This window comes from Micropterus dolomieu, linkage group LG19, assembly GCF_021292245.1.
Source record: "Micropterus dolomieu isolate WLL.071019.BEF.003 ecotype Adirondacks linkage group LG19, ASM2129224v1, whole genome shotgun sequence".
NCBI lineage: Eukaryota > Metazoa > Chordata > Actinopteri > Centrarchiformes > Centrarchidae > Micropterus > Micropterus dolomieu.
In genome coordinates, this window is record NC_060168.1 from 21,799,979 (window position 1) to 21,823,341 (window position 23,363).

The following is a 23,363-nucleotide window of genomic DNA, read 5'->3' on the forward strand; positions in this document are numbered from 1 at the left end:
TTCTAGTCTCCCAATTTTGCACTGATGTTTGATAATCACACAAATCCACTGTAGAAGAAGAAAAGGTATAAAATCCCCAGCTGACAGAAATCTCAGTAGAGCTGAATGTAATGCAGGCACCGGTTAAAAGAAAGTGCATTCGCCAAAAGTGAATTATGACATTTCATCACAAAAAAACACTACTGAAGTGCATTAAACGTCAAAAATTGATAATACTTAAAAGCGTAAGAGTATCCGAGGGTGGATTTTTTCTTGTGTGCAGCAGACTGGAAAACCATATTACTGTAAGTCTTTCGACAACCACTCGAAAAAAGCTGTTTATATAGGCATAGTGGTAGTGAAAATGCTTGGGCTTCACAACGTAATGGGTTTGAGTCTTCTGCCCCAAATCAGATTGGTATCAGATAGGTGTCGGATGGCCCAGACGGATATCGGTCTTGTGAAAATTGCATTCTTTACAGAGAAAGAATAAGAAAGCATTTTATCACTGGGCTTTACAAGAGCTGGTGTGTTTTTGAACTTCAGTTCTAGCTTCAGGCTAGCTGTTTCTCCCTGCTTCAAGTCTTTGTGCTAAGCTAAGCTAATTGCCTCCAAGCTCTAGCTCCGTAAGAGTGGTATCAGGCTTCTCATTTAACTGCCCAAAAGAAAGCATATTTCCCACATATCTAACTATTCTTTTGAAGAACCTCAGATAAATACCACAAACACATTGAAATTCATTGCCTGGCTGTTGATTCAATGTGAAGCCCACTAGGGGGTCAGTAAAAATGTTTTCTGTAGAGCAGTGGAAATAATACTTTTTTAAAAACAAAAACTAGTTACCAAATAAAAAGGGTCTTGCAGGAGCACCTTTCAGACAGGAATAATGGTGCGTGGCAATATCTGCTTATGGAACATATTGAGCATATTTGTGCAGTGTGGATTTTTGGCAGAACTCTCAGACTATCATATCTCTCTTGTTTTATATGCATTGCTCAAATCAATTCATTGCGGAGCTTCTGAATCTTGAACGTAGTCTACCTTTCTCTTCAGTCTACCTACTCATACCGGAAAGGGGTGTAATGACCCACTTTCTCTCCTTGTCCCCCAGCGACTCTGCCGCTTACCACGTTTGACCACCTTGCTGTGGTCGACTACAGTCTGCAGCTGCTGTTAATTTACAGGAGTACTGTGCTCCCCTTTTTCAGCTCTGAAGCATATATGACTAATCACACCAGTCATTTTAAACAACTTGAGCTCTCTCTGGCAATAAATCACCCTGATACGTGCTACTGTGCCCATAATAGAGCTGCGTTCAGTAGGGAGGAGGGCAGGGGGAACAAACTCAGGTACTGGGACATACTGTTGTTAGATGTGTTGTTTGTTTCTATGATCTCAATAAAAGTCAAAGTGAAAACAACAAAGGGTTGTAGTTTCTTTGTACAACAGCTCAGGGAACATGATGTTTCCCCAGACTTTTTGCTTAAAAAGGAAAAAAAATTATTTTTGCAGTTTACAGTTGTACAAAATAATACATAACACACAATCTCGACGCTATAAATACACAATAGAGGCTTTTCAAGACACAAACTTATGTGTTCAAGCAAATGTGACACTCACCCAGCGCAGGCTGGCAAGTAAATGTTGCTAACTTACATTTAACCAATGTTTGATATGCTTTCAACATTTCTTTTAAAAAGTTTTAGCCCATCCCCAGATAAACTACAAAGAGGAAATAGTGGCTTTTTTCTTCACCTCAATAACATGGAGAAAAAAGGGCTCCCAAAATGGCCAAAAATATACCTTTTTTAATCTTCACCTGCCAACTGTAAGAGGGTACAGAGGACCCTCACAAGGCCTTTAAAGATGGTGTTAAACCACATTTCTGGGACATGACAAATGACGTAACATTTTACAATTTCCACAAGCCAACACGTGAAAGATATAACTTACACAGTATTAACAGCCAGTAAAAAGCAGAAAAAATGAAATGAAGTTAAAAGACATAAAGGCTATGTCATTTTTCTTTCTTCCCTGTCACTGTATTGTTTCATGTCGCATCCTTCCTTTGTGCCTTTCCCTGTCTAGTAACCACTGCGCCGAGCTGAACAATAATCTGCTGCTCGTCAAGAGCGCTGAATGAATCCTGTTGCTTATTGTTATCTCAGAGTCGGAAGCAGACTTCAACAGACAAACGATTGCAAGCAGTGACTTCTGAACTTCTATGAGGCAGACAGTAACAAGGTGAATGGCCTCTATAGTGGTTACGTCTCCTTGTCGCTCTGCTGGTTTTCAGCCATTCCACCTTCTAATAAATCAACAAGAGCACACTCTGGGATCCAGCAGCTAAATAGCATTTAAGAAACAGCTTGTGAGAGCTGTAAGGCTGCAATTTGGATCATTTAGACGCAAGGCAGTAATTTGGCCAGATGAACGGCATTAACAGCAACTGGAAAGTTTTTAAGCCACTAAGCCACCAAAGAAAAAAAAGTCCCAGTAGCATTTTACTAAAAGTCAATGAAGGCTGAACTTCTTGTGGTTCAGAAGGGCAAAAATACTTCCATTTGCTCAGGTTCAATCAATATTGGGGAAGTGACATATTTAAATGCACTGGCAATTTACCAACAGATGACAATAGATAGTTGCCTTGCTATTTATCAGTAGTGCATGTTATGCATTTGTCTGTGTGCCAACTTATGCATAAAAAATGTGCATGGAAAGCAATAAAAGGCAGTCTACATTCAGCTTACTGCAAAAATGCCACAATACTGTTTCTGCTACAAATACCAATAATGGCAGCTTCAGCAGACGTCCACGGTGAAGTCAGGAAGATCAAAGTGGGAATCGCTGCAACAAGAACAACCTCTCTTCTTTTATCACGACGCAGCTGATATTCCCAGAACAGCAAATCCCCCCCCACTGCTAATTCATCTGTGCCTTATAACATATAGAACAAGCCAACTATGCCTGTAACAAGGTAGACTGTTAAAACAATTCCTAACAGAGCTGCTGGGAGATATACAGGCTCATAATTGTTCAAACATTGTTTACACCACGCTTCTGCCTTGAAGACACAATAAAAGAGGGAGTGATAGTCCTATGCAGAGTCACTGGGCTATCACACCGGGACTATTGGTACTGATGAGAGGCTCTTGGTCTGTTGCCATGGCCCCTGTGTGGGTTGCATGTCAGTGCTGGTCTTCTTTTTAATAACACTGAAAAATACTTTGAAGCCCCACTGGGAGAACACAACACATTAAGCTCCCAATGTCTTGGTCTGCCTTCACAGCTACATTGTCTCGTGCTATTAAAAATAGCCAAAAATCATCCTTACTTGACTCTGTGTTTCATCACAATTTATTATCAAACAGATGTGGTCCATCATGGTCAGCCACTGATGAAAGACATACAAATGAAGCACTTTGAAAGGGCAAATTAATGCTTTTCGGTATGTTTGCCACTGGTTGGGAGAAGATAATTGAGATAGGCAACAACCAGTATTCTTTTCTTTGAATGAGCTAAATAAGCAGCTTTTCTGTCAGTGTCATGTGGGGTGAAAAGTTTGGTTTAAATATAACCATTAAACGCTCGTCCATGACTATTGCTCACTTCCATTATCAGCATGTGTGTGTCCAGTTCAGGTCAAGTGTTGGAAATTGAAGACACTTCTGGACAATTTACATAAAAGCTTATTGAGTAGTATTTGCAATGATTATAGTTGACAACTTATTAATTACCAAGATGTTTACTGTATTAAAATACTACATTTATCTTCCTCAACAGAGTCGTGAGGTGGACCGAAAATTTTGGTAGAAAACAACTGAAATATGTTGTCAATGAACATTTCAGTGATACACTTAGTATCAGCTTTTTTGACTAATCCAATCCTGGCAGTATTAATCCGTCAAAACGTATTTGCTGTTGCAAATTAGTTGTATACTGTATATGCAAAATGTTTAAGAGACCAGTTTGGCTGACTATCTGATGACTTTGGGAGCAACATAATCTCATTTGTGACTTCAGCACTCCTTTTATTACTTGATTTGGTTACATAGCATTTCCTACGCATAAATTATGGGTATAGTCAAAACAGTATTTTTTTTTACCTGTTGTCCAACAGCCGGTTGCATCTTCAAATATATTTTCAAGATCTGTGGAAATATTTTACTTAAAATTGGTCTTCCCAGACAAAAAGTTCACATCTGAGAGATCACAAGAATTACTTAAATATTGCAACTCACTACTGGATAGAAAATAGCAAGGTTTGCATAGGGAATGCTATGTGACTGGTTTGCTGTATGGAGTAACACAAGGGGTGCTGAAGTCACAGTAACAAAGCCTGAATTCAATCTCAAAATTCTCAATGCTCAAAATGTCTTGCCTAAGATACACTGTTATATTGTAGATTCAGTATCAGTGTTTACCATAATTTCAGTCACTAGACTGTTCAGTTCTTGAAGATCACTGTCACGGTTTTGTTGTGTATTTCCTGTTTTATTTTGGTTGTTTCATTTGGACCTTGCTTGGACTTTGTTTTTCACTTCCCTCCTGTACCCCTTTGGATTTGTTTGCCTGTGTTGGACTGCTTACCTGGTTATGACCCTTGCCTGCCCCACCAAGTTGAAGTCTTTGTCCATGTTTTTTTTTCATTAAATCACTGAACTGCACCTGCTCTGCCTCTGATGTCTGCTATTGGGCCAAATCCCTTGTTATCCTGCTAACCTGCTAGCAGTCATAATGATAATCACAAGGGATCACAGGGTTAATTTAGGCAAAAGGACAAGCCTCAGGTGAAATTAGACAAAAACAAGCAAATATACACTGGGGAAGAGGACAAGGGATTAGTAGCTATTCATCTTTCATGCACAGGTCTAAAGGACTCCTTTTTGTAAACAAATCCTCTTCTCATGTTTAAAATTTACCTGAAATCATGATTACTGCCTTCAGCTCTGCACCTTAAAAATGTACATGTGTGAAACTTGTTGCATCTAACTATGACAACAATAAATATAAGAAATAAAATATGCCTTATTTTATTTTGTTACCTTATCAAAAAGACTATACAGTTGAATTACCCATTGATTAAAGTAATTCTATTTTAGAAGTGTGAACTATGATGTCATACATGTTAGAAATCTAGCCTTGATAGACAGCTTAAAAATCTGTTTCCTCAGCAGGAATGAATTTTGATATTAATATGTAGTGTATGACAGCATTGTTGTTAATTAAACCCTGCAACATTTCACCCAGGCTATTATTTGTTCCTGCCAGACAGCTAATGAGCCCCACATTATCTCAGCAAGAGACAAAAGCCCAGAGGACACACTGTACTTTAAGGAGTCTGAGACCCCTGGTGTAACTGGTTAGAAGAAAGCCGTGTTTCCAAAATAACGTGTCTGCACTCACACTGGGGAGAGGAACAGAAAAATCAAAACAACCATCATCACCTTCATACATTTAACATGATTTGGACCCTCCATTTCACCCAGTCACGTTGTAGCTACTCATACAGGACAGTGGGTCAGTCCTATTGCCACTATGAATACCAGGAAAAGACAAGCTTTATCACCATCGGCTGACAAAGTGAAATACATTTTCTGGGCAAATGAGACACAGCAGCCAAACAGCAGTTGTCATCCATCATACTAGTGGTGATGAGTGCAGGATAACTACACACCCAGTATGATAACAGAAAAACTCCACAAATACCTTTAGAGTATTCAAATACTTCCAGATCTTATACATCCTACATATTAATTGTCTCTTTGAGCAACTGGACCATTAAACTGTATGTCAAACACAAAGACACAGACAAAGAGGAACAGGTTGAACTAACAACATGGGCACACAGTACATGTCTATAAGGAGGTTGACCAATTCTGCTTATTAGCATGGTGCATTACTACTAATGACCCTATAGTGCAAGTAGTTCTCAAAACTTCTTTCATTCTCCTCTTTGGAAGAAAAAAAGATTTTACGCCCCCTGATATGTAAATCAACTGAATTTGTATTAACCAGTAACAAAAGGGAAGCTATTCTTTTTTAAAAGGAGCCAAGCTGAATTCATTGAAATACCATTTTCCAGATCATGAACTGTTTTTTTCTGGCATTTTTCTCATTAGTCTCTTTTGTACAAATGAAAACTGGAAGTTGCCCAAACTGCCAGAGTTTTACACACAAAAGGCGCAAGACTCTCCTGCTGTATACTGACAATGAACTTAAGAACACGACAGGCTTCTTCATCCTTTAGATTTGACTAACATGTTTGCCAAATGAGCTTCACTAGTTTTTCCTTTCTTCACTGACAGAGATCTATCGTTCCGAATGAATTAGATTCCTTCTGTTTTTTGTTTTTTTTTACTGCAATGCACTGGAGCAAATAATACTGTTACTATTTACACCTGTGTTTTATCAGTCTTTCTGTGGAAAAGGTCTATTCAACTTTGATTTCTCTCAACATTGTCACCCCCGGTCATGTACGACCTTATACTGTACAGTGTTTGCAATTGTGAATGAGTTACTTAAAGGTGACCTATTATGCTTTTCTGTATTTTCTGTCATATCTGTAATGTTACAATATCGGATGTTCATGTTAAACGTGGCCAATTAATGAGGTAAACATATTTGAAAGAAATCCCAGTGAGCAAAAACCTCCGATTTCTGCTCTAGTTTCAACAGTTTTTTCTCCTCACAGCTCTCTATGGTCACAACATTTTCCATATACGGTCATTTACGCACAGCCCCATCCTCCTGGCAACGCTATGCTCAGTCTGTCTATACTGCTCAGCCCAAGGCGACATGCCAGTCTTTTGAAGTTGAAGTGGTTCAATATGTCGTCAAGAAAGTGCTTTTTCAGTTGCAAAGGAAAATTAAGCTTGTTTGTTTTGTATTGATAATCGATAGTATAAATAACAAACCCGTGTTTTAATAATGTACATGGGAGCATGCATGCAAACAGCTTCAATCTAACCTGTTCCACTTCCCCAAGACATGCTTTAAGGTCTTGGCCAATCAGAAGACAGTGGGCTTTTAGGGGAGGGGCCTTAAAGAGACAGGATCATCTACAGCGTGTTTCAGACAGAGGCTGAAATGAGGGCCTGCATGAAGAGCCAGTATAAGAATCATGCAAAGCTACCATACAGGAGTCACACAACTACAATATAAGGCTGGAAATGCAGTATAATAGGTTACCTCTAAGGTTCCCTGTGGAGTTTTTAAGCACTAGTGGCTCTATGGAGCAATTTGATAAGTGGGTCCTTGTTTTATTCATATCTCTATCATATCTAAACAATGTTTGTCTTTTTTTTAAGCCGTGATATTTTGTTTGCCCTTCTCAAATGACATGTTCCCCTTTTCAAACTCACATGTAAAACTGAAGTGATACCACAATTAAGTCAGTCAGCCTACTAGCTGCATTATCCAGTATGTTAGCGTATTCATTTTTTATTCTGTGACTTATGGATTCATAACATCTGGAATGAATATCTCGTCATTAATGAGGTTCATTGTAGCTCTAAAAACTAAGCTGTCTGGCTTACTTTGCTCATTTCCTGTGTAAACACTTGAAGTTTCACTGGATGAAAGATCTCCCTTCAAAACTGTGTTACTTTTGCTGATTTTTTCATGTTTATTTCACCAATCTAAAATAAGCCTAAACAAGCCTGGCAGGTCTGGATGCATGTCATTAAAATCAGCAAACATTCCAACTTTTAGAGCTGTTATAAGTTCTCATTTTCTCACATTTAAAAAAAGGCTAATCAGCTAAGGTTATTTAATATGAAGTGTTAGACGGAGACCTGCAGGGATGATTTAGATGCCGCTTCTCTCCTTACACATATTGAGCAAGGGGACTAATGGGGTAAACTTACAAAAAATCAATGCAACCTTTCAACTGACTGATGTATAGCAAACCACACTGACATTGCCATTTTTCAGTATAGAAATTTACTTATTTCTAAAATCATGATCCATCAGGACCATATAGCAACATAATAGCAGTATTTCTGATGTGCAACCTAAAAAGTATTTCCAGTTTGCTGTTCACTTCTCAGCTTCAGAATTGTGGCTGTGAATGCGCGTTGAGGCTATATGCAGTGCAGACTTACGGGGAGAGCAAAAGTGGATGTGAAAGCTCAATCACATTCTAAATTGTACAACAGAGCAGAGGAGTCTACTTGGCAGTCACACTGGTGAGACGCAGAGAAGAGAGAAACGGAGTCTGGAGAAAAAAAGGCAAGCATTTGTGTCTGTTTACCCACCGCACTGTACATACAACTTTCTGCACATGAGCTGCTGGTGGATTGGCAAAATGAAGTATTGGCAATTAAGATGCTGATTTTTTCATACACCCATATCATTCTAGCTTCTAAAAAGAGAATCACAGACGCACTAAAATGCTGAATGGCACAATAAATAACTCCCAGTGGGCTTTGCAGTGCTGTCATCCTCTTTGTAGCAGTCACCGTCCCAGAAGAAGGCAATGTGCCACATCCGCCATGAAGCCTTCCTACCTCAGGCACTCCACTGTTAAGAATTTAAAACAACTCTCTTTTGTTTCTCCCGGTCTGCATCCCCTCCCTCCTCCTGACTGGAGAAGGCATAATGCATCATCTTAGGAGGGAGCCCTTAGCGGCCTAATTTAACAGCCAGGGAGAAACACCAGTGGACACCGACCCGCTAATGAATGAATGAGCCTGACGTGTAAAATCAGGAAAGATTACAGACTGAAGGGCCAGCCTCCCAAAATGTCTTGCCAAACCAGCTGTTTAGATAAGCCCTGTTGGCTCCCCAGAATAATAATTTCTACACATGAGACTGAGTAAACAAACAGAGTCTAAGGAGAAGTTAGCACTGTCTTGTTTTGGAGACAAACTAAGAAAGAAAAGTGACAGGAAAATAGAATCATATCATGACCAAACCTGTGTCTCGCTCCCCTGTTGCATGTTGACATCTGGACATTGAAGGGACTGTTAGGTATACACAGCCTACGAGCAATAAATAAACAAAGGGGGCCCGGCCTTGAAAAGCCATACACCTGTGACCAGTGGAAAAGCAGCAGGCGCAGCAGTGTTCATTAAAGGAGTCGGTCCTGACAGTGAGGCATTTAAGAGGCCATCAGGAGCGACAACTCAGCAGCTACCTTGGGACTGGAGAGGGAAAGGCATCAAGGTGAGCAATGCAATTTCAGCTTGAATAATGGACCACTTTCCGCAGGTCTGACATTCATGTATTTCTCAGGCAGTTTTGCCATACAGCCCAACAGCACCTGTGAGCTATTCGATGTTCCCCAGGAAAAACTGGTTTACAATGTCTACAGGTTCACAATAACTCTGTGCCTACCTGCTGGTCTGCAGATAATCTCACTCAAAGTGGTTCACGAATTAAAAATAGCACCAAACATATCAAATCTGATGTTATGAAGATCTTTTTTTTCCAGAAAAATAACATTCGTCGAGGCAAATTATTCTCACTTTTCTGTTGGATTCACCAGCCAGATTCCATTTTCATGGAGTTGCTGATGTAAACTGGCAATAACAGAGGATTAATTTACAAGGAGGCAAAATCCCCTAGTGAGACTTGTGGCCCAGAACAATAATGAGCACATAGTAAACAGACATTTGCCGTAAGCCAAAAGAGAATGCAGAGGCACCTAATCTACACACTGAAGCACACAATGCACACTGATGCATACACAGGCACAACCACGCCCTCACACACAAACAAACACACAGGCAGAGAAAATGATGGCAAAGTATCTTCCCCAGGCCTCTGTAACAACATATGTTTTCAGGTAATTAAAAGAAGATCCCAAGCGGTTATCATGTCATATTGAAATACAATGCACAGAGCAGATTTACATTCTGTGGTTATTTATACAAAGCCGGGTGCACAAGGTCACGTTCCTTTGGTGGACTGTGAGGGTAGACAAGAAGTGTTCGTGGCTGCAATCATGTTGTGGTTTTTACTTTTAATCAGAATGCTAAGGTCAAAGGGCTATCTAATGTGTACATACATGCAGCATAACACGTATGTGTGTGTTTGTTTTGTTTAACTGAGCACACAACAAATTTAAGCAGTAGCCAATTTGCAAGTTGAGAGTGTGCAAGAACCGATTTGTAGGAGCGGAACACATTTTGTAATCAGTGTTTTTAGTAATTAGGCAACATTAGGGCTTCCTTTGCTTGTTATCTTCAAAGCTGTGGATTCTCAGATTTGTCACTTTTGATCCTTCCCTTGAAAAAGTCCAACTAAGAGCCAAGTATCCTTTGTATCAAAACTGGAAGTAAAGCACCATTATGTTCAACACCACCTTCTAAAGAATGACTACTTCCTGGTGTGCTCCAGCACCTCTTTCATTTGACTAAGACATTAACTGTGAAAAGGGTGTGACTCTAACAGTTAGTTTGCACCTCTTACATTCTCAGGTTTTCAGAGTCTGTCAAAACAGCTGGAGGAAATTTGAAGAACACATTTCAAAGGGAGAGGGGTTTTGTACTTATGAATCTGTTTCTGTACATATTCTTGTTTGATGATTACAGCTTTAATTTGTTTTGCGTTCACTCTATAGTGAGGTCATTCATAAACTTGCATTTTTTGAGGCCACTTCACAATCAAATGTTTTTCACAATTTATCTTCATACTGGGAGTTTAGAAAAGCAAGAATACAAGCTTTCATCAACATACTAATTGACCAACTTTTATACTATAACAGTGATGGACATTCACAGAACGCTAAGATGTTACATATGTAAACATTCCTGAGAGAAGACATTTTCTTTCCACCTTACCTATGCCTTATGTGTGTAAAATGCATTACAGGTACAATAGGTTGTAAAAACAGTGAATATAACCATATAAAGTTGTTATGGAAAATGTTGTCTGTTTACACATCCAGCAGACATTATTAGCATTAATTTAGGGATGCATTTCTGTCCACCTGCAAATGTAAATCCAATATTCAATCTCCTTTTAGCTCTGTTGTGGTCTCCATCAGCTCCTAAGGGAAATCTCTGGCTCTTTAACTGCTAAATGTTCCACTATGTTCACCAGCTAACTTCGTCCGTCAGCCTCTTAGTGCTGGGAAGGTAGTGTACAGTGAGTCTATCAGAGCTTTTCACTAAATGTAGCTGCCTGCTGCAGTACTGATGGTGATAGCTCTGAGGATTACTGCAGAATTGGGTGATAATTCTCTGTGGATTTGTCACTACAAATCCGATACGATACAACTTTTCTGAAATTCATTCATCATCCTTGGGCAGTTCCTTTCAAGAAATGTACACATAGATTGAACGTACAATTACACATAAACTGAAAAAATGGGAGATGATGGATAGCCAGAAGCTTGTCATTGTCAAAAATACATCAGAACGCCAAAAATGCTAAATAAAATTTTTAATGCCTGTGTTTAATTTTTCAGTGGATTTTTTTTCAATGCCAAAGTTTCTTTTTTCAGTTCAGGTTGTGTTTTCAATGCCATGCTAGTCTCAATCATGTTGAGATCATAGATGGTTGAGATGAATGAAAGAAGTTTTGTTCAAAATGGGAACAGGCTCAATAACAGCCAAGGACCATTACACACACATTTTCTCTCTTATAATTTGTAGTGGACCTCCAGAGCTTTCTACACAGTGAAGATAAATTAAACTTTTTTCAGTCTAAGTTAGAGATTATCTGTTAAAATGCTTATTTTTCCAAGCTCTGCTGGAAAGCAACATGAGTTGTTGTTAGCAAGCATTCGTAACCCTGACGCTTTTATCCAAAGCGACTAACAATTGCTATTTATATCAGAGGTTGCACACCTCTGGAGCAACTAGGGGTTAAGTGTATTGCTCAGGGACACAATGGTGGATGGGTCACAGTGGGAACTAAACCCGGGTCTCTCACACCAAAGGCATGTGTCTTATCCATTGAGCCATCACCACCCCTAGTTGCTCCAGAAGCATGCGACCTCTGACATGTAGAGCAATTATAAGTCTCTTTGGATAAAAGCATCAGCTAATTGAATAAATGTAAAATAAAGTCTTTAAATAATAAAGACAAGACATAATCCGAAATGATTCGGCTGTACCAACCAATTCCTGTCTATTTCTCTATTTTACTTGAGTTCACTAACTTTGGTAGTAGTAAATTGGTGTTTAATATTTTTTTTATTTTGCACGACCTGCTGCTGTACGGTGTTTTTATGATATTATTGTGTTTTTCTTCAGATAAATGCAAATTTTGTGTATTATCGCCATTCCCTGCAGTTCATATGTCCAATCTGACAAGCTGCTGAAGATATTCGTAAAGACAGGAGAGGGGAAAAACTATGCTCAAGTAAGAATGAGCATTAGTTGAAAAAACCTTATTTTGTTGCTGTACATAACACCACTAACATATAAGCAAGAAATAAGTATTCTAACCAAATAATCTTTACTGCAGCTCTCTCGTGACAATGTTGATTTAGGACGAGAGGCACAGGGCTCTGTACTACCTTTACTATATGGTAAGTCTAATTTAAGGTTCAGTATTTTAAGATTTTATGTTTCGTATCTTGTTAAGCTCTAAAATATCCCCAGTTATGGAAACCACATACAAAATACCAGCTGACTATTCGAAACTGATCTTGGATTTTCAGTTTTTGTGATCTCAAAATGGGTCAATTCTGGCAACCGACAAGAGAAACTTTTATTTTAAAATCCTTCAACTTTATATGACTTGAGATTCTGATGTACCAAATCTTTATTTTATATTTATATTAAGGCCATTAGGTAAACTTCATTTGATTATGAGACATATTTTTTAAGTCTGTGTTAGTAAAACACTCACATGCCATAGGTTTAAATAGTTATTTTGTGTCTGTAATCATTCCTCCTGTACTGAGATTTGAATACATGTAAAAAACTGCATTTGCAGCTAACTACCTGCAACCTAAACTACACCCTCCTGAAGTACAAATTTAAAGCACTCCAGTAGGTCGTCATGTAACTGGAAAGCAATGCACACCTCAGGATCAATATCAAAGATTATCATTGGGCTATTACCAATGTGTAATGGTTGAGGTGGACAGAATGCAGTTTTCCATCTTGGATTATGGACATTAAATGTAAATGCTCTGTATTTGTATAGCACAAAGAGCTGTCCAGTCTTTTCCACTACATCTGCATTCACTATTTACACACTGAGCCTAAGTGCTCAAACAGACACTAACATTCACACACACATGGGGTTCAGTATTTTGCCTACGGACACTTCGATATGCAGCCTGGAGGAGCCGGGGATTGAACCGCCGCCTTCCTATTAACGGGCAACCCTCGAACCTCCTGAGCCAACATTTGCCCCACTATTGCACCCTCCATTGCACTGATCATGGACTTGATGTGTTATTCATTCTAATGGCTTTGGCTGTACACTTTGGATGGACTGTTTTTTTTATGTTACTTCCCTCCTGCTTTTTAAGTTTTCTTTGTTGTTGTTGTTCCTTTTAGATTCTAATATTGGCCGATGTTAATTTTTGTACTGCTTTTTTTGGACATTTTATAACTTGCCTCTTGTGTACCCAAAGTGCCTTCCATAACATTGCTGTGTTTTTTTCTTTCTCTTACAAAGAGAGACATTTAACAGTGTAGTGACATGATAATATGCTGGGAAGTAAGTTGCATTTGTGTAACATTATTGTGTCATTAATTATGATTGGAAAATATTAGCATCTGTCACAAGGAAGTTGTTTTAAATATGTACAGTGTGTTTTATAAAGTTCTAGTATGTATATATACATTTCATCAGAACTGATTGAAATGCACTATTCACTGTTCTGAATTAAGGCTTCGGTTAAAAATGTACAGTTTTCTTTGAACAAATATAAGTTATTTTAGTGCAAGTGCTTTTTTGCATGTTGCCATATTAGTAAATGTTGTACTTAAAATGTTTAACAAAACCAGGTGTGTAATGATGTGCAAAATACTTCAGATATCAGATTCTAGAAATGTCTAAGTATTATAACTCAATGGTGTGAGATCTACTTGAGCAGTTTAGGTTGACTGAACATGAGAATCCTGCGCATACATTAGAGAAAGAAGTCATCCTACTTTAACAGGCAGTAATTGAATATACTGAACAAAATAAAACGTCTTTATGTTGACATGAAAAAGACACAAAAATATTTCTTTTGTGATGAACAATGTACATATCACATTAAAGGTTCAGTTTGTAAGTTTTAGTGACATCTAGTGGTTAGGGTTGCGAATTGCACCCCCCAGTTTGTGGTAAAACGGTGCAACGTTTTTAATGGGAATTTAGCATGTGAAAGTACAATATACATATTTGTGTGCACAGTGGGAAGCAATATCCAATAAGGTTTTTTTCGGTAAGTATTCATTATTGGTCACTTGATAGGCACAGGTCTTGTTATATATCACCATTAGCACTAAATACAAATACATGTTTTCCACCAGGGCAGTAAAATGTGAAATTTTAACTGCTGATCTGAGCTTCCTTGCTGTTGCCCTTTCATTATCAATAATATTCATCAGCTGTTTGTCTCATGAAGGTAATGGCACATTTCTGTCAATGTAACAAAGCCATGACAGAGGCTGGAGAAGAACTACATGAAATTACAATCCAACTACATATTTTTTCTACCAGCGCAGTAAAGGTTTAGCTCGCTGACATGAGCTTCATTACATTGCCTATTAGCGACAGACAAAGCCAAAACAGAGCGCTGGAGAGAGAGACAGTGTAACTACATGAAATTAATCCAACTAACATAACACCACAAGCCAAAAAGCCAAAGCACAGCGCTGGATAATAACCAATCTAACTAACAATAAATGTTTTTCTACCAGCTGATTGTCTCGCTAATTTAACCAGCAAAGCCAAACCACAGGCTGGAGAAGAAGTAGGCGACATGAAATTAATCCATATTTCACACCACTGACAGGGGAAACGTCACGGCTCTCTGTGATTATGGCCAGCTAACAGCTAAAGCTATCAAACAACAGTTTTCATTTGCATGCTAAAGTCTGACAAACAAAGTTAATTACCTGTCCAGCAGAAAACAGACAACTTCAGCTCTGCTTTGAAAACATCTGTCCCACATTAAAGTTATAGCCTTCCATCTGGGAAAATCCACAAAATCCATGATTTCTGCCGTCAGCTGTCTGTCCCCTCTGGCTGTCAGCTCTCATGCTAAATAACAGGTGTGCTCCTTCATTTGTCCAAATTTCACTTCTCTTCTTACTTCTAATAAACCAGAAGACTACTTGGAGACTGTATACTATTAATATTAGTCCATCTTCTTCTTTGTATGTATGCAATGTAGTGATGGGCGTCTACACTACTGGAATTACACAAGCAGAAGAAAACGCCTTAATGACAAAACCCGCTCTGTAGCGCTGTTTGTCCGTTGTCGGCTACGGTAGAAACATGACGACAAAATACAGAGACCTCCACAGCAGGGGGTGCCCGCGGTTATGTAGATATAAATGTCTCATTCTAAGGTAATAAAAACATAATGGTTCATTATGTAAGGTCTTTATACACCACTGAAAACATAGTTATGGATCTTATATTGCATTTCTGTCAATAGATCCTCAGAAATATTACACACTGGAACTTTAAATTCTTCAGATGTGTAAAAGAAGCAAGGAGTCAGAAGATACTGTTAGCAAGTACAAACATGCTCGTGTAAGTTGCTTGTAAAGAGTGTGCCACAGGTTGGCCAATAATCTTTGCACAAATTTGGATTTGATTATATAGTTTAGTTTCACACATGCTGCTGTATCTTTTTACAAATAAATATTAAATCTACCAAAACACTCATTTAATTCTATGAAGAGACTTGTCTAATTTCTACATTGTGACTAGTCAGTGGAGGGAGGTGACAATCAGGAGGAAGACCAAAAATAATTTCCTCTATCTCATTAGTATTTATGATAAGTGTTTTTGTCCCACTGTTCAATTAGCCAACACTACACTAGAACAGTCTCTGGTCATTGCTGTCAGTCATCAGAGATAGTAAGGTGGAATAATCAGGGTGCATTGTTAATATAGAAATATTGATTAGTTCTTTCAAGAGCATCCAAGTCAGCTGGCAGAGGTGGTCAGTTGATGCGACTGCTCTTGTTGTGGTTATATAAGGACTCTCTTGTTAATCTTGGTTTTAATAAGTTTCCAGGCAGTCTGGAGCTGGGGAAATAATTAAACTAAGAGAACACATTGCCACATTGATACAGGAGAACTAATCCATCAGTCCAGCTACTCAATCCATCTCTTTACCTTCAGAGTAGTCCCCAGATAGTTTTGCTGAGGATACATACCTGAGTTCTACAGTCCTACTGTGTCTGAGGGAGCTTCCTTCCCATCTGACAGACAGGTGATTCTCCTTTGAAGTGGCGCCATCTTACTCACTGATGTGGAGGCCAGAGAAAGAGCCTCCCCCTCAAGACCCCATTAAAGCAAAACCCAGGGTCTGCAGGTTTGATATTCATCGTCTGGGCAACCTCTGCCATCAACACATTTTGTGCCACGTGAGAATGATCACAGCTTATTAAAGTGGAAATAATGACTGCTCTACCTCCGGCATGAAATATTTAACAAGGACAAAGGAGATTGCTCAGAGGTGATTCATATCTATGTTGAAAGGAGAGAACGTGGACAATACCATCTACATAGAAAGAGAAGTTGAACCTTGGTTAACCTGAGCTTAGAGGTCAATGTCTGCAATTGAAATTTGTATCTTAATGGAAGCAAAAATAGAAGAATAGTGGCACTGGGTTTTCTGAATTAATGTTTATTAGCCATAACAAAGATGTTGATATTACAACATCCTGCATGGTACATTGCCTTCTGTGCACCTCATGGCATCTGCAGTACACAGAAAACAGACTAATGCATTCAGGTTTGAAATATATGTGCTCCTTTCTAACCATCATTTCATTGTAATCACTTCGCAACTGTGCTCAGGATGTATAGTGCATCCAATTTCTGGGTGTGAAATTATTGATGTATTTTTCCTTCTAGCTTGGGTAAATTAGCTTTTTTTGGCCCCCTGGGAAAATCAGGGGAAAGGAGCAGAGTGAAAATGTTCTCCATCAAGTGTGATTGAATTGGATTTTACAAGATGAATTGCCAGGACAAGAGTTTATCCCAATTACTTTGCCAAGAAGTTTAAGTCCTACTGCAAACACTCTGGTCAACAGCAATTAGGGTCAGTTTTGAGTTATCAGGATCGGTCATTGTGAGAAGATGTTTACAATGTGAGCAGAAAGTAGACAAATGAAACAGGCCAAACCTTTGAAACAGTAAAAAGCGGTTTGTGGTTTGGTCCAAGAATTCATGAAATTACAGATCTGACAGCCAAAACACGCGCAGAGCAAAACACAGCTGTCTTTTCCATAGCCCACACATCTTTTAATCTAGCAGAATACAATACAGCCTGCAGAGACCGCCTTTGGCTCTTTGTGTGGCCGTCCACTCACATATTTTTTTTCTTTGATGTAACCTGTATGATTTGCTGATGTGGAAAGTCTTTCATCTGTCTCTCATCAGTACAGGGGCGTAGGTATAGACAGTGCAAACAGTGCAGCTGCACTGGGGTCCGTGACGGAAGCGGCCCCCGCCAGGTTACAAGCTGGACTGCATCAGCATCTGGTCTCATCATTTAACAGTAGACACCCAGTTCACCGAAAATCTCTCTTTATGGAGATCAAGTGGTTTATATACACGCCAACGTGCATTTCCCCCTTTGCCGTGGTGTCTGACATCACAGACATTTGAAGGACTGCACTCAGTAGTTTTAACCAAAAAAGTCTGTAAGCAGTAGGCTATAAGTTATATGGTGAAAGATTATCCCACAGATTCCACAGAATGAATTTAGTCTTATTTTCTTTAGTATTTGTGTCACATAGCCCACATATGCAGTGATGACTGCTGGGTTGTATGGCTGCCCAATCTTAAGTTTCTATTTGATCATGTGACAAGACCATAAGACTCTAGACACCGGGTGAATGCAAAATCTGACAAGTAGACTAGCAGAGCACACGTGCAAGCTAGCAGTCATGCCATTCAAACATAAAAGTTGTTTCAAAAAGAGACAGGAGAGAAAAGAACAGGAGTAGAGGGTCGCAATCTCCCAAATAAAATTGTTTAGGATTTTTAACTGAGGACATTGTCAAAGATTTTGCCTAATGCAAGGCTCGTCGGATGCCATATAGGTGAGTAACTTTACAAGTGCTTTTTCAAGGGATTTGGTGCGACTGCCGTGCCCCTGTTTAAAAGGTTGTTATCATTTCGGATGTCAGGTCGCTGCTGGGCACCGGCAGTGTTGGATATTGCGGATGTGCTTGTGGGTATTAAACAGCGTGTGCGCCTTAGCTGGCCTGTATTCAGGACATGCTGTTGTTTTTAAGGTAGACACTTTTCTTTCTTATTTACCATAATCTATTGCCTCTCTGTCGAAGAGGAATGTGGTTACAGTCATTCAGGAGGTTATTGTGCTGGAAATGCCCAGAAAAGTCTGTGTCATTTGAGCACAGTGGACACCTCCCCTGCACTCAGCTGTTTGTAGTGACGTTTCAGGATTTTAACAATGACAGCACCGGCCATGTTCCTTGAAACTTTCTCTTTGACTTCTGTACTTTGCAAATACAAAAGTCTAGGTGACACAGTCTGACTCTAAAATCAATCACGTGATGGTACTTTAGATTGCTGCGTCTGGGCGCACACAGCAGCAACATGTGTGTATGTGTTGGAGAGAGACCCACACAAAGAGAACTGTTTAATTTAATATGTTAATATGGAAAGAAATCGATTTAAGGAGCTTTAAATTAAGGAGGTTAGGTAATTACTGCATCTAATCTTATCAGTTGTTAAACCATGCACAGTGAGGAAATAAGGCACACAAATTTGCCAATACAGGGTTCCCTTCTAGACACGAACGCACTGCGTGCATGTGCTTCGTAACTGTAAAGGGCCCATCATAACAGCCTGCACTGGGGCCCATTGTTACTACCTTATGCTACTGCATCAATACCACACTTAGCAAGGACAGTGGCAATAAGGCTGACAAACAAAGAGGTGATATTTAGTCTTACCTTGCCCAGACTGGGGCTCCACAGATATCTCAGGCTGAAAACACAGACAGCCAAAACAAGGAAGACCAGAGCCAGAACCAGAGCGACTCGCTGGTAGGTATAGTACTTGGCCTTCTTCTCTTTTCCTGCCTCAACCTGCAAACAATGTAGGTTTAATATTACATATGGTAGCCTATATATGCACCCTTGCGGGCACTTTATCATGTCTTGATCACTGAAAGGGCACCCTAGAGGCCACATAATCACATTTTGTCCACTGGAAGAACACCCATTAGCACACTGGATCATGTTTTCTCCACTCAAATGGCACTCTAGAGGGCACGTTATCATATTTTGTCCACTGGGATGGCACCCTAGAGCGCACTTTATCACGTTTTGTCCACTGGAAGAGCCCCCTAGAGGGCACTTTATCAAGTCTTGACCACTGAAAGGGCACCCTAGAGGCTACATAATCACATTTTGTCCACTCTAAGAACACCCATTAGCACACTGGATCATGTTTTCTCCACTGAAATGGCACTCTAGAGGGCATGTTATCATATTTTGTCCACTGGAATGGCACCCTAGAGCGCACTTTATCATGTTTTGTCCACTGGAAGGGAATCTTAGAGGGCACCTAATCACATTTTGTCCACTGGAAGTGCATCCTAGCACACTTTATCACGTTTTGTCCACTTGAAGAGCCCCCTAGAGGGCACTTTATCACTGGAAGTGCACCCTATCGCACACTTTATCACGTTTTGTGTGTCATGGTTAAATTAAGCTGAAAATTGCATTTTCAGTTTTCTCAACAGTGTAATCTTAAGGTTTCACCTGCCATTAGTGGCACATGTAACAGAATTTTAAACTATTTGACTGGATGCTTCTTGCTGAAATGAACCTTTGGAGTCAAAGTTGATTTCTCCTTCAAAGTTTTTATGGACACAGGCTTGTACTTGATCAAAGAACCACACTTATTCTAATGTGGTTGTACATCTTTTTTACCGAAGATCCAACCAGGAGAGTTTCATCTCCATCCAAGCCTTAGCAGAGCTCCAACTGTGAGTCATGTATCATTGTCTATGAGAAAATGTATGGAGCTTTTACATCATGGGGCCTCGAAATAGCTCCTCCCAATTTGCAATTCTATTTAACAGATATATGAGAGTGGTATCAATCTTCTCATCTAACTCTCAGCAAGAAAGCATATGGGGGCGGCTGCGGTAGGTAGAGTGGGTTGGCCGTTAATTGTAAGGTCGGCGGTTCAATCCCGGCTCCCCCAGGCTGCATGTCGAAGTGTCCTTGGGCAAGATACTGAACCCCGAATTGCCCCTGGTGGCTGTTCTTCCAGTGTATGAATGTGTTAGTTTCTGTTTGAGCACTTAGGCTCAGTGAATGAATGGTGAATGCAGATGTAGTTTAAAAGCGCTTTGAGTTGTCGAAAAGACTAGAAAGGCGCTATACAGAGCATCATCCATCGTCAACTGCTTATCCTGTGTACAGGGTTGCGGGAGGCTGGAGCCAATCCCAGCTGACATTGGGCAAAAGGCAGGGTAAGCATATAAGCACCTTTCCCAAAATTTCCAACTATTGCTTTAATTTATAATTTTCATAACAAAAATGTATATTTCTTTCTTTTCAGTTTTCCTTTCTATCTGTATTGCATTTAACCCAAAGAGATGCCATTTGATTTGGTCACTGCAAAATGTATCCACCAATGAGGCTCCTGAAAAATTTAAGCATCCCCATGCAAAGTGCAAGGAAGGACAGACTGCTACAAGTGCCACAGAAAGGTTACGTTTATTAAACTTTTCCTCAAATGAAAACTCTGCCTACCGTAGTCAATTCCCCAAGCTTAAGGCCACAAATTAATAAAGACAGTCTTTTGTTCCACCACAGCTCCAGTAGGCAGAAAATGAAAGCTTCTCATTCACACTGGACCACTTTTGAAGGTCTCAGAGGAGAGCAGATATGCAGATATGTTAAAGAAAAAAAATTGGAACCAACTTCAATTAGCTAAACTGGTGTTGCTTATCTTCCTGTCTTTTAAAATGACAATAAAGCAGCATTGATTTTCTATTGTGGCCGTGGGTGTTAACAGTAGTTAAGCTGCAGTAGATCTGACAGCACTATGACATGGTGACTTCTTTAAATAATTTGTAGTAATTATTTGTACAAGTTTTTGTGGCTTGTATCCTGTTAAAATAATTATCCAAAATTGTCTTTGTCTCCTAGATTTATAGAACTCATATAGCTTTTTAAAATTATTTTTAAAATACAGTATGTAGATGTTATGACCTACAGGAGGAAATATGATTCAGTAGTAATGGCATAGTAGTTACTCTGTAGCTTGTTGAATATGGATTGAATTTCGGATTAATAAATACATTATCAGCCTGACTTTGGGGAAGGACAGAGGACATATTATTCACAATCACCCATTTCAAAACTTAAACTAAGCCTTTGCCATTAATGACTTCTAGATTTTACCATTCTTTATTTGACGTATTAGAAACAGTGGCCACAAAAACCTGAGACACATCAAAGTATTGTACATTCCTAAGGCATAATGAAAAACAGGACTACAATCATAGAGCCAGAAATTCCTTACATTTTGAATTTCTCTGAGTGAAGAAAAAAATGTTGGCTGAAATCCTCTGCTCTCCTATGTCAGGTTGCATAAGCAGTGGAAACTTAACTAGAGGACAAACCTCTCTCTGCCAGTGCTTTGAATATCAAATACTCAGAGGAGGAAGGTGGGATTGAGAGACAGACAGAGAGACGGACAGAAATAAAGGCAGGGATGGAGACAGAGTGAGCAGTCTGAGTGTGCAGTGCCCGCCAACTAGTGTTTAAAGGTTTAGGAGTTCAGAATCAGCCAGGCAATTCCTCTTGAGCTTTGTGAGGCAGTGTGCCCAGAGCCCCCTACTGTTATCACGGAAAAAGGAGCACTTCTTTGAGAAAACAGAAGTAGCCTCCAAAACCAACAAGCACAGGCAAATGGTTGATCACAATGGGGCACGCTCATATAAGCATTTGAATTCCTGTGAAAACTACTCTAAAATAAGAAGCCACAGGTGACTTCTTAACCATAATCATTGTCCATCCATTACTTACAGTGTATTTGTGATGTGTATCTGCTGGGACAGTTGCCCATTTTTGGAGAGTAAAATAACATTGTATTATTTCATATGCATAATGTAAAAAGATACTAATACTGTGCTGTGAAAGTACTTGCCCATATGGCTCTATTGTTAACAAGTGAAATATGAGAGTAAGAATATGTAAGAATTCTTTCAGAGCCAAAAATCCCTCCTCCACCTCTTCCTTAAAATTGAAGTCTCAAATAAAGACAATTCTTGGGGTCTATTTGAATGCTTGCATGTGGGAAGCAAGGGTATTCTAGATATAAGCAAATACAGTGGTTCAGGTGAGACTGAGTATAAGAGTAAAAAATAAATAAAGAAAGCCAAGGAGAACAGCCAAAAGGAATTAGATGGAAAAATTACTTTTCTGAGAAAACTCTGCAAGAAATCAAGCAGCACTCCTTTTTGATTTAAAAAAAGGCAGACATTTGACACATTTTATTTAAAGCTTACACTCAAATATCACAGGACCTCTGTCTCTCCCCTCAAACCACCACTGCTGCCACCTGTACTTAATTTATTGAGCTGTAAAAGTTTAAGGGTGTTCCCATTTTCTTGACACTGCAGTGACCTAAAATCCCCCCCCCCCCTGGAAGACAGTAAATGTAAATAGTTTTTTAAAATTATTATATAAATGAAATAATTAAAAAATAAAAACAACAAAATTGGACTCACATCTTTCCACAGAATCTGTTGACTACTGGATTGACTGCTAGCCTCCATGATGCAAGCCCACAGAAGGAATCTTTCCGATCGTCTTAGCTTGGGAAAACACTAACGCTCTGCAAGGCAAAGAGTCCCAGCTTCATTCCATAGCTGTAATTTGGGAGTGTGCTCAAGGGGAGGGACGTTTCAGATGGAGTGGAATAACTGAAGCATTTGTGATACCCATTAAGCAAGGCACATGTCTCGCATGCCTTCCTGCCTGCCTGCCTGCTCTGATTTCAAAGGTGGAAAGACACAAATGGATAGGCTGAAGACCAAAAATCAAATCCTTTGTTGAATGAATGACATACTACACTTGGATGAAAATACTGTGACTCACTGCTTTCAGAACATTCTTACTTGGAGGACACAAAGTTCGCATGTGAAAAAAAAAAATTGTACCTACATGGTGCAGATGCTGACCTTTTCAGTTAAAATTTCTGAAGCATCAAAAAGAGTTAGCAAGTACATTCTTTCTGTCTGC

The 23,363-nt window shown here is 39.3% G+C and overlaps 1 protein-coding gene across 3 annotated transcripts in view; it reads right to left on the minus strand.

The window, feature by feature from the left end:
• tnmd (tenomodulin) overlaps nt 1–22,941 on the minus strand; it is a 49,410-nt gene extending 26,469 nt beyond the window's left edge. The window contains exons 1-2 of one of the 3 annotated variants that reach the window (XM_046031537.1): nt 22,850–22,941; nt 19,050–19,184 (exon numbers count right to left, since the gene is read on the minus strand). In XM_046031537.1, the coding sequence (XP_045887493.1) occupies nt 19,050–19,184; nt 22,850–22,897 (183 nt within the window). In that variant the 5' untranslated portion in view covers nt 22,898–22,941. Of the gene's footprint in view, nt 1–4,569; nt 4,705–4,901; nt 5,002–19,049; nt 19,185–22,849 lie in introns of those variants that run through there. The other 2 variants (XM_046031539.1, XM_046031540.1) reach the window with 2 other exon arrangements.
• Nucleotides 22,942–23,363: the final 422 nt, after the last annotated feature.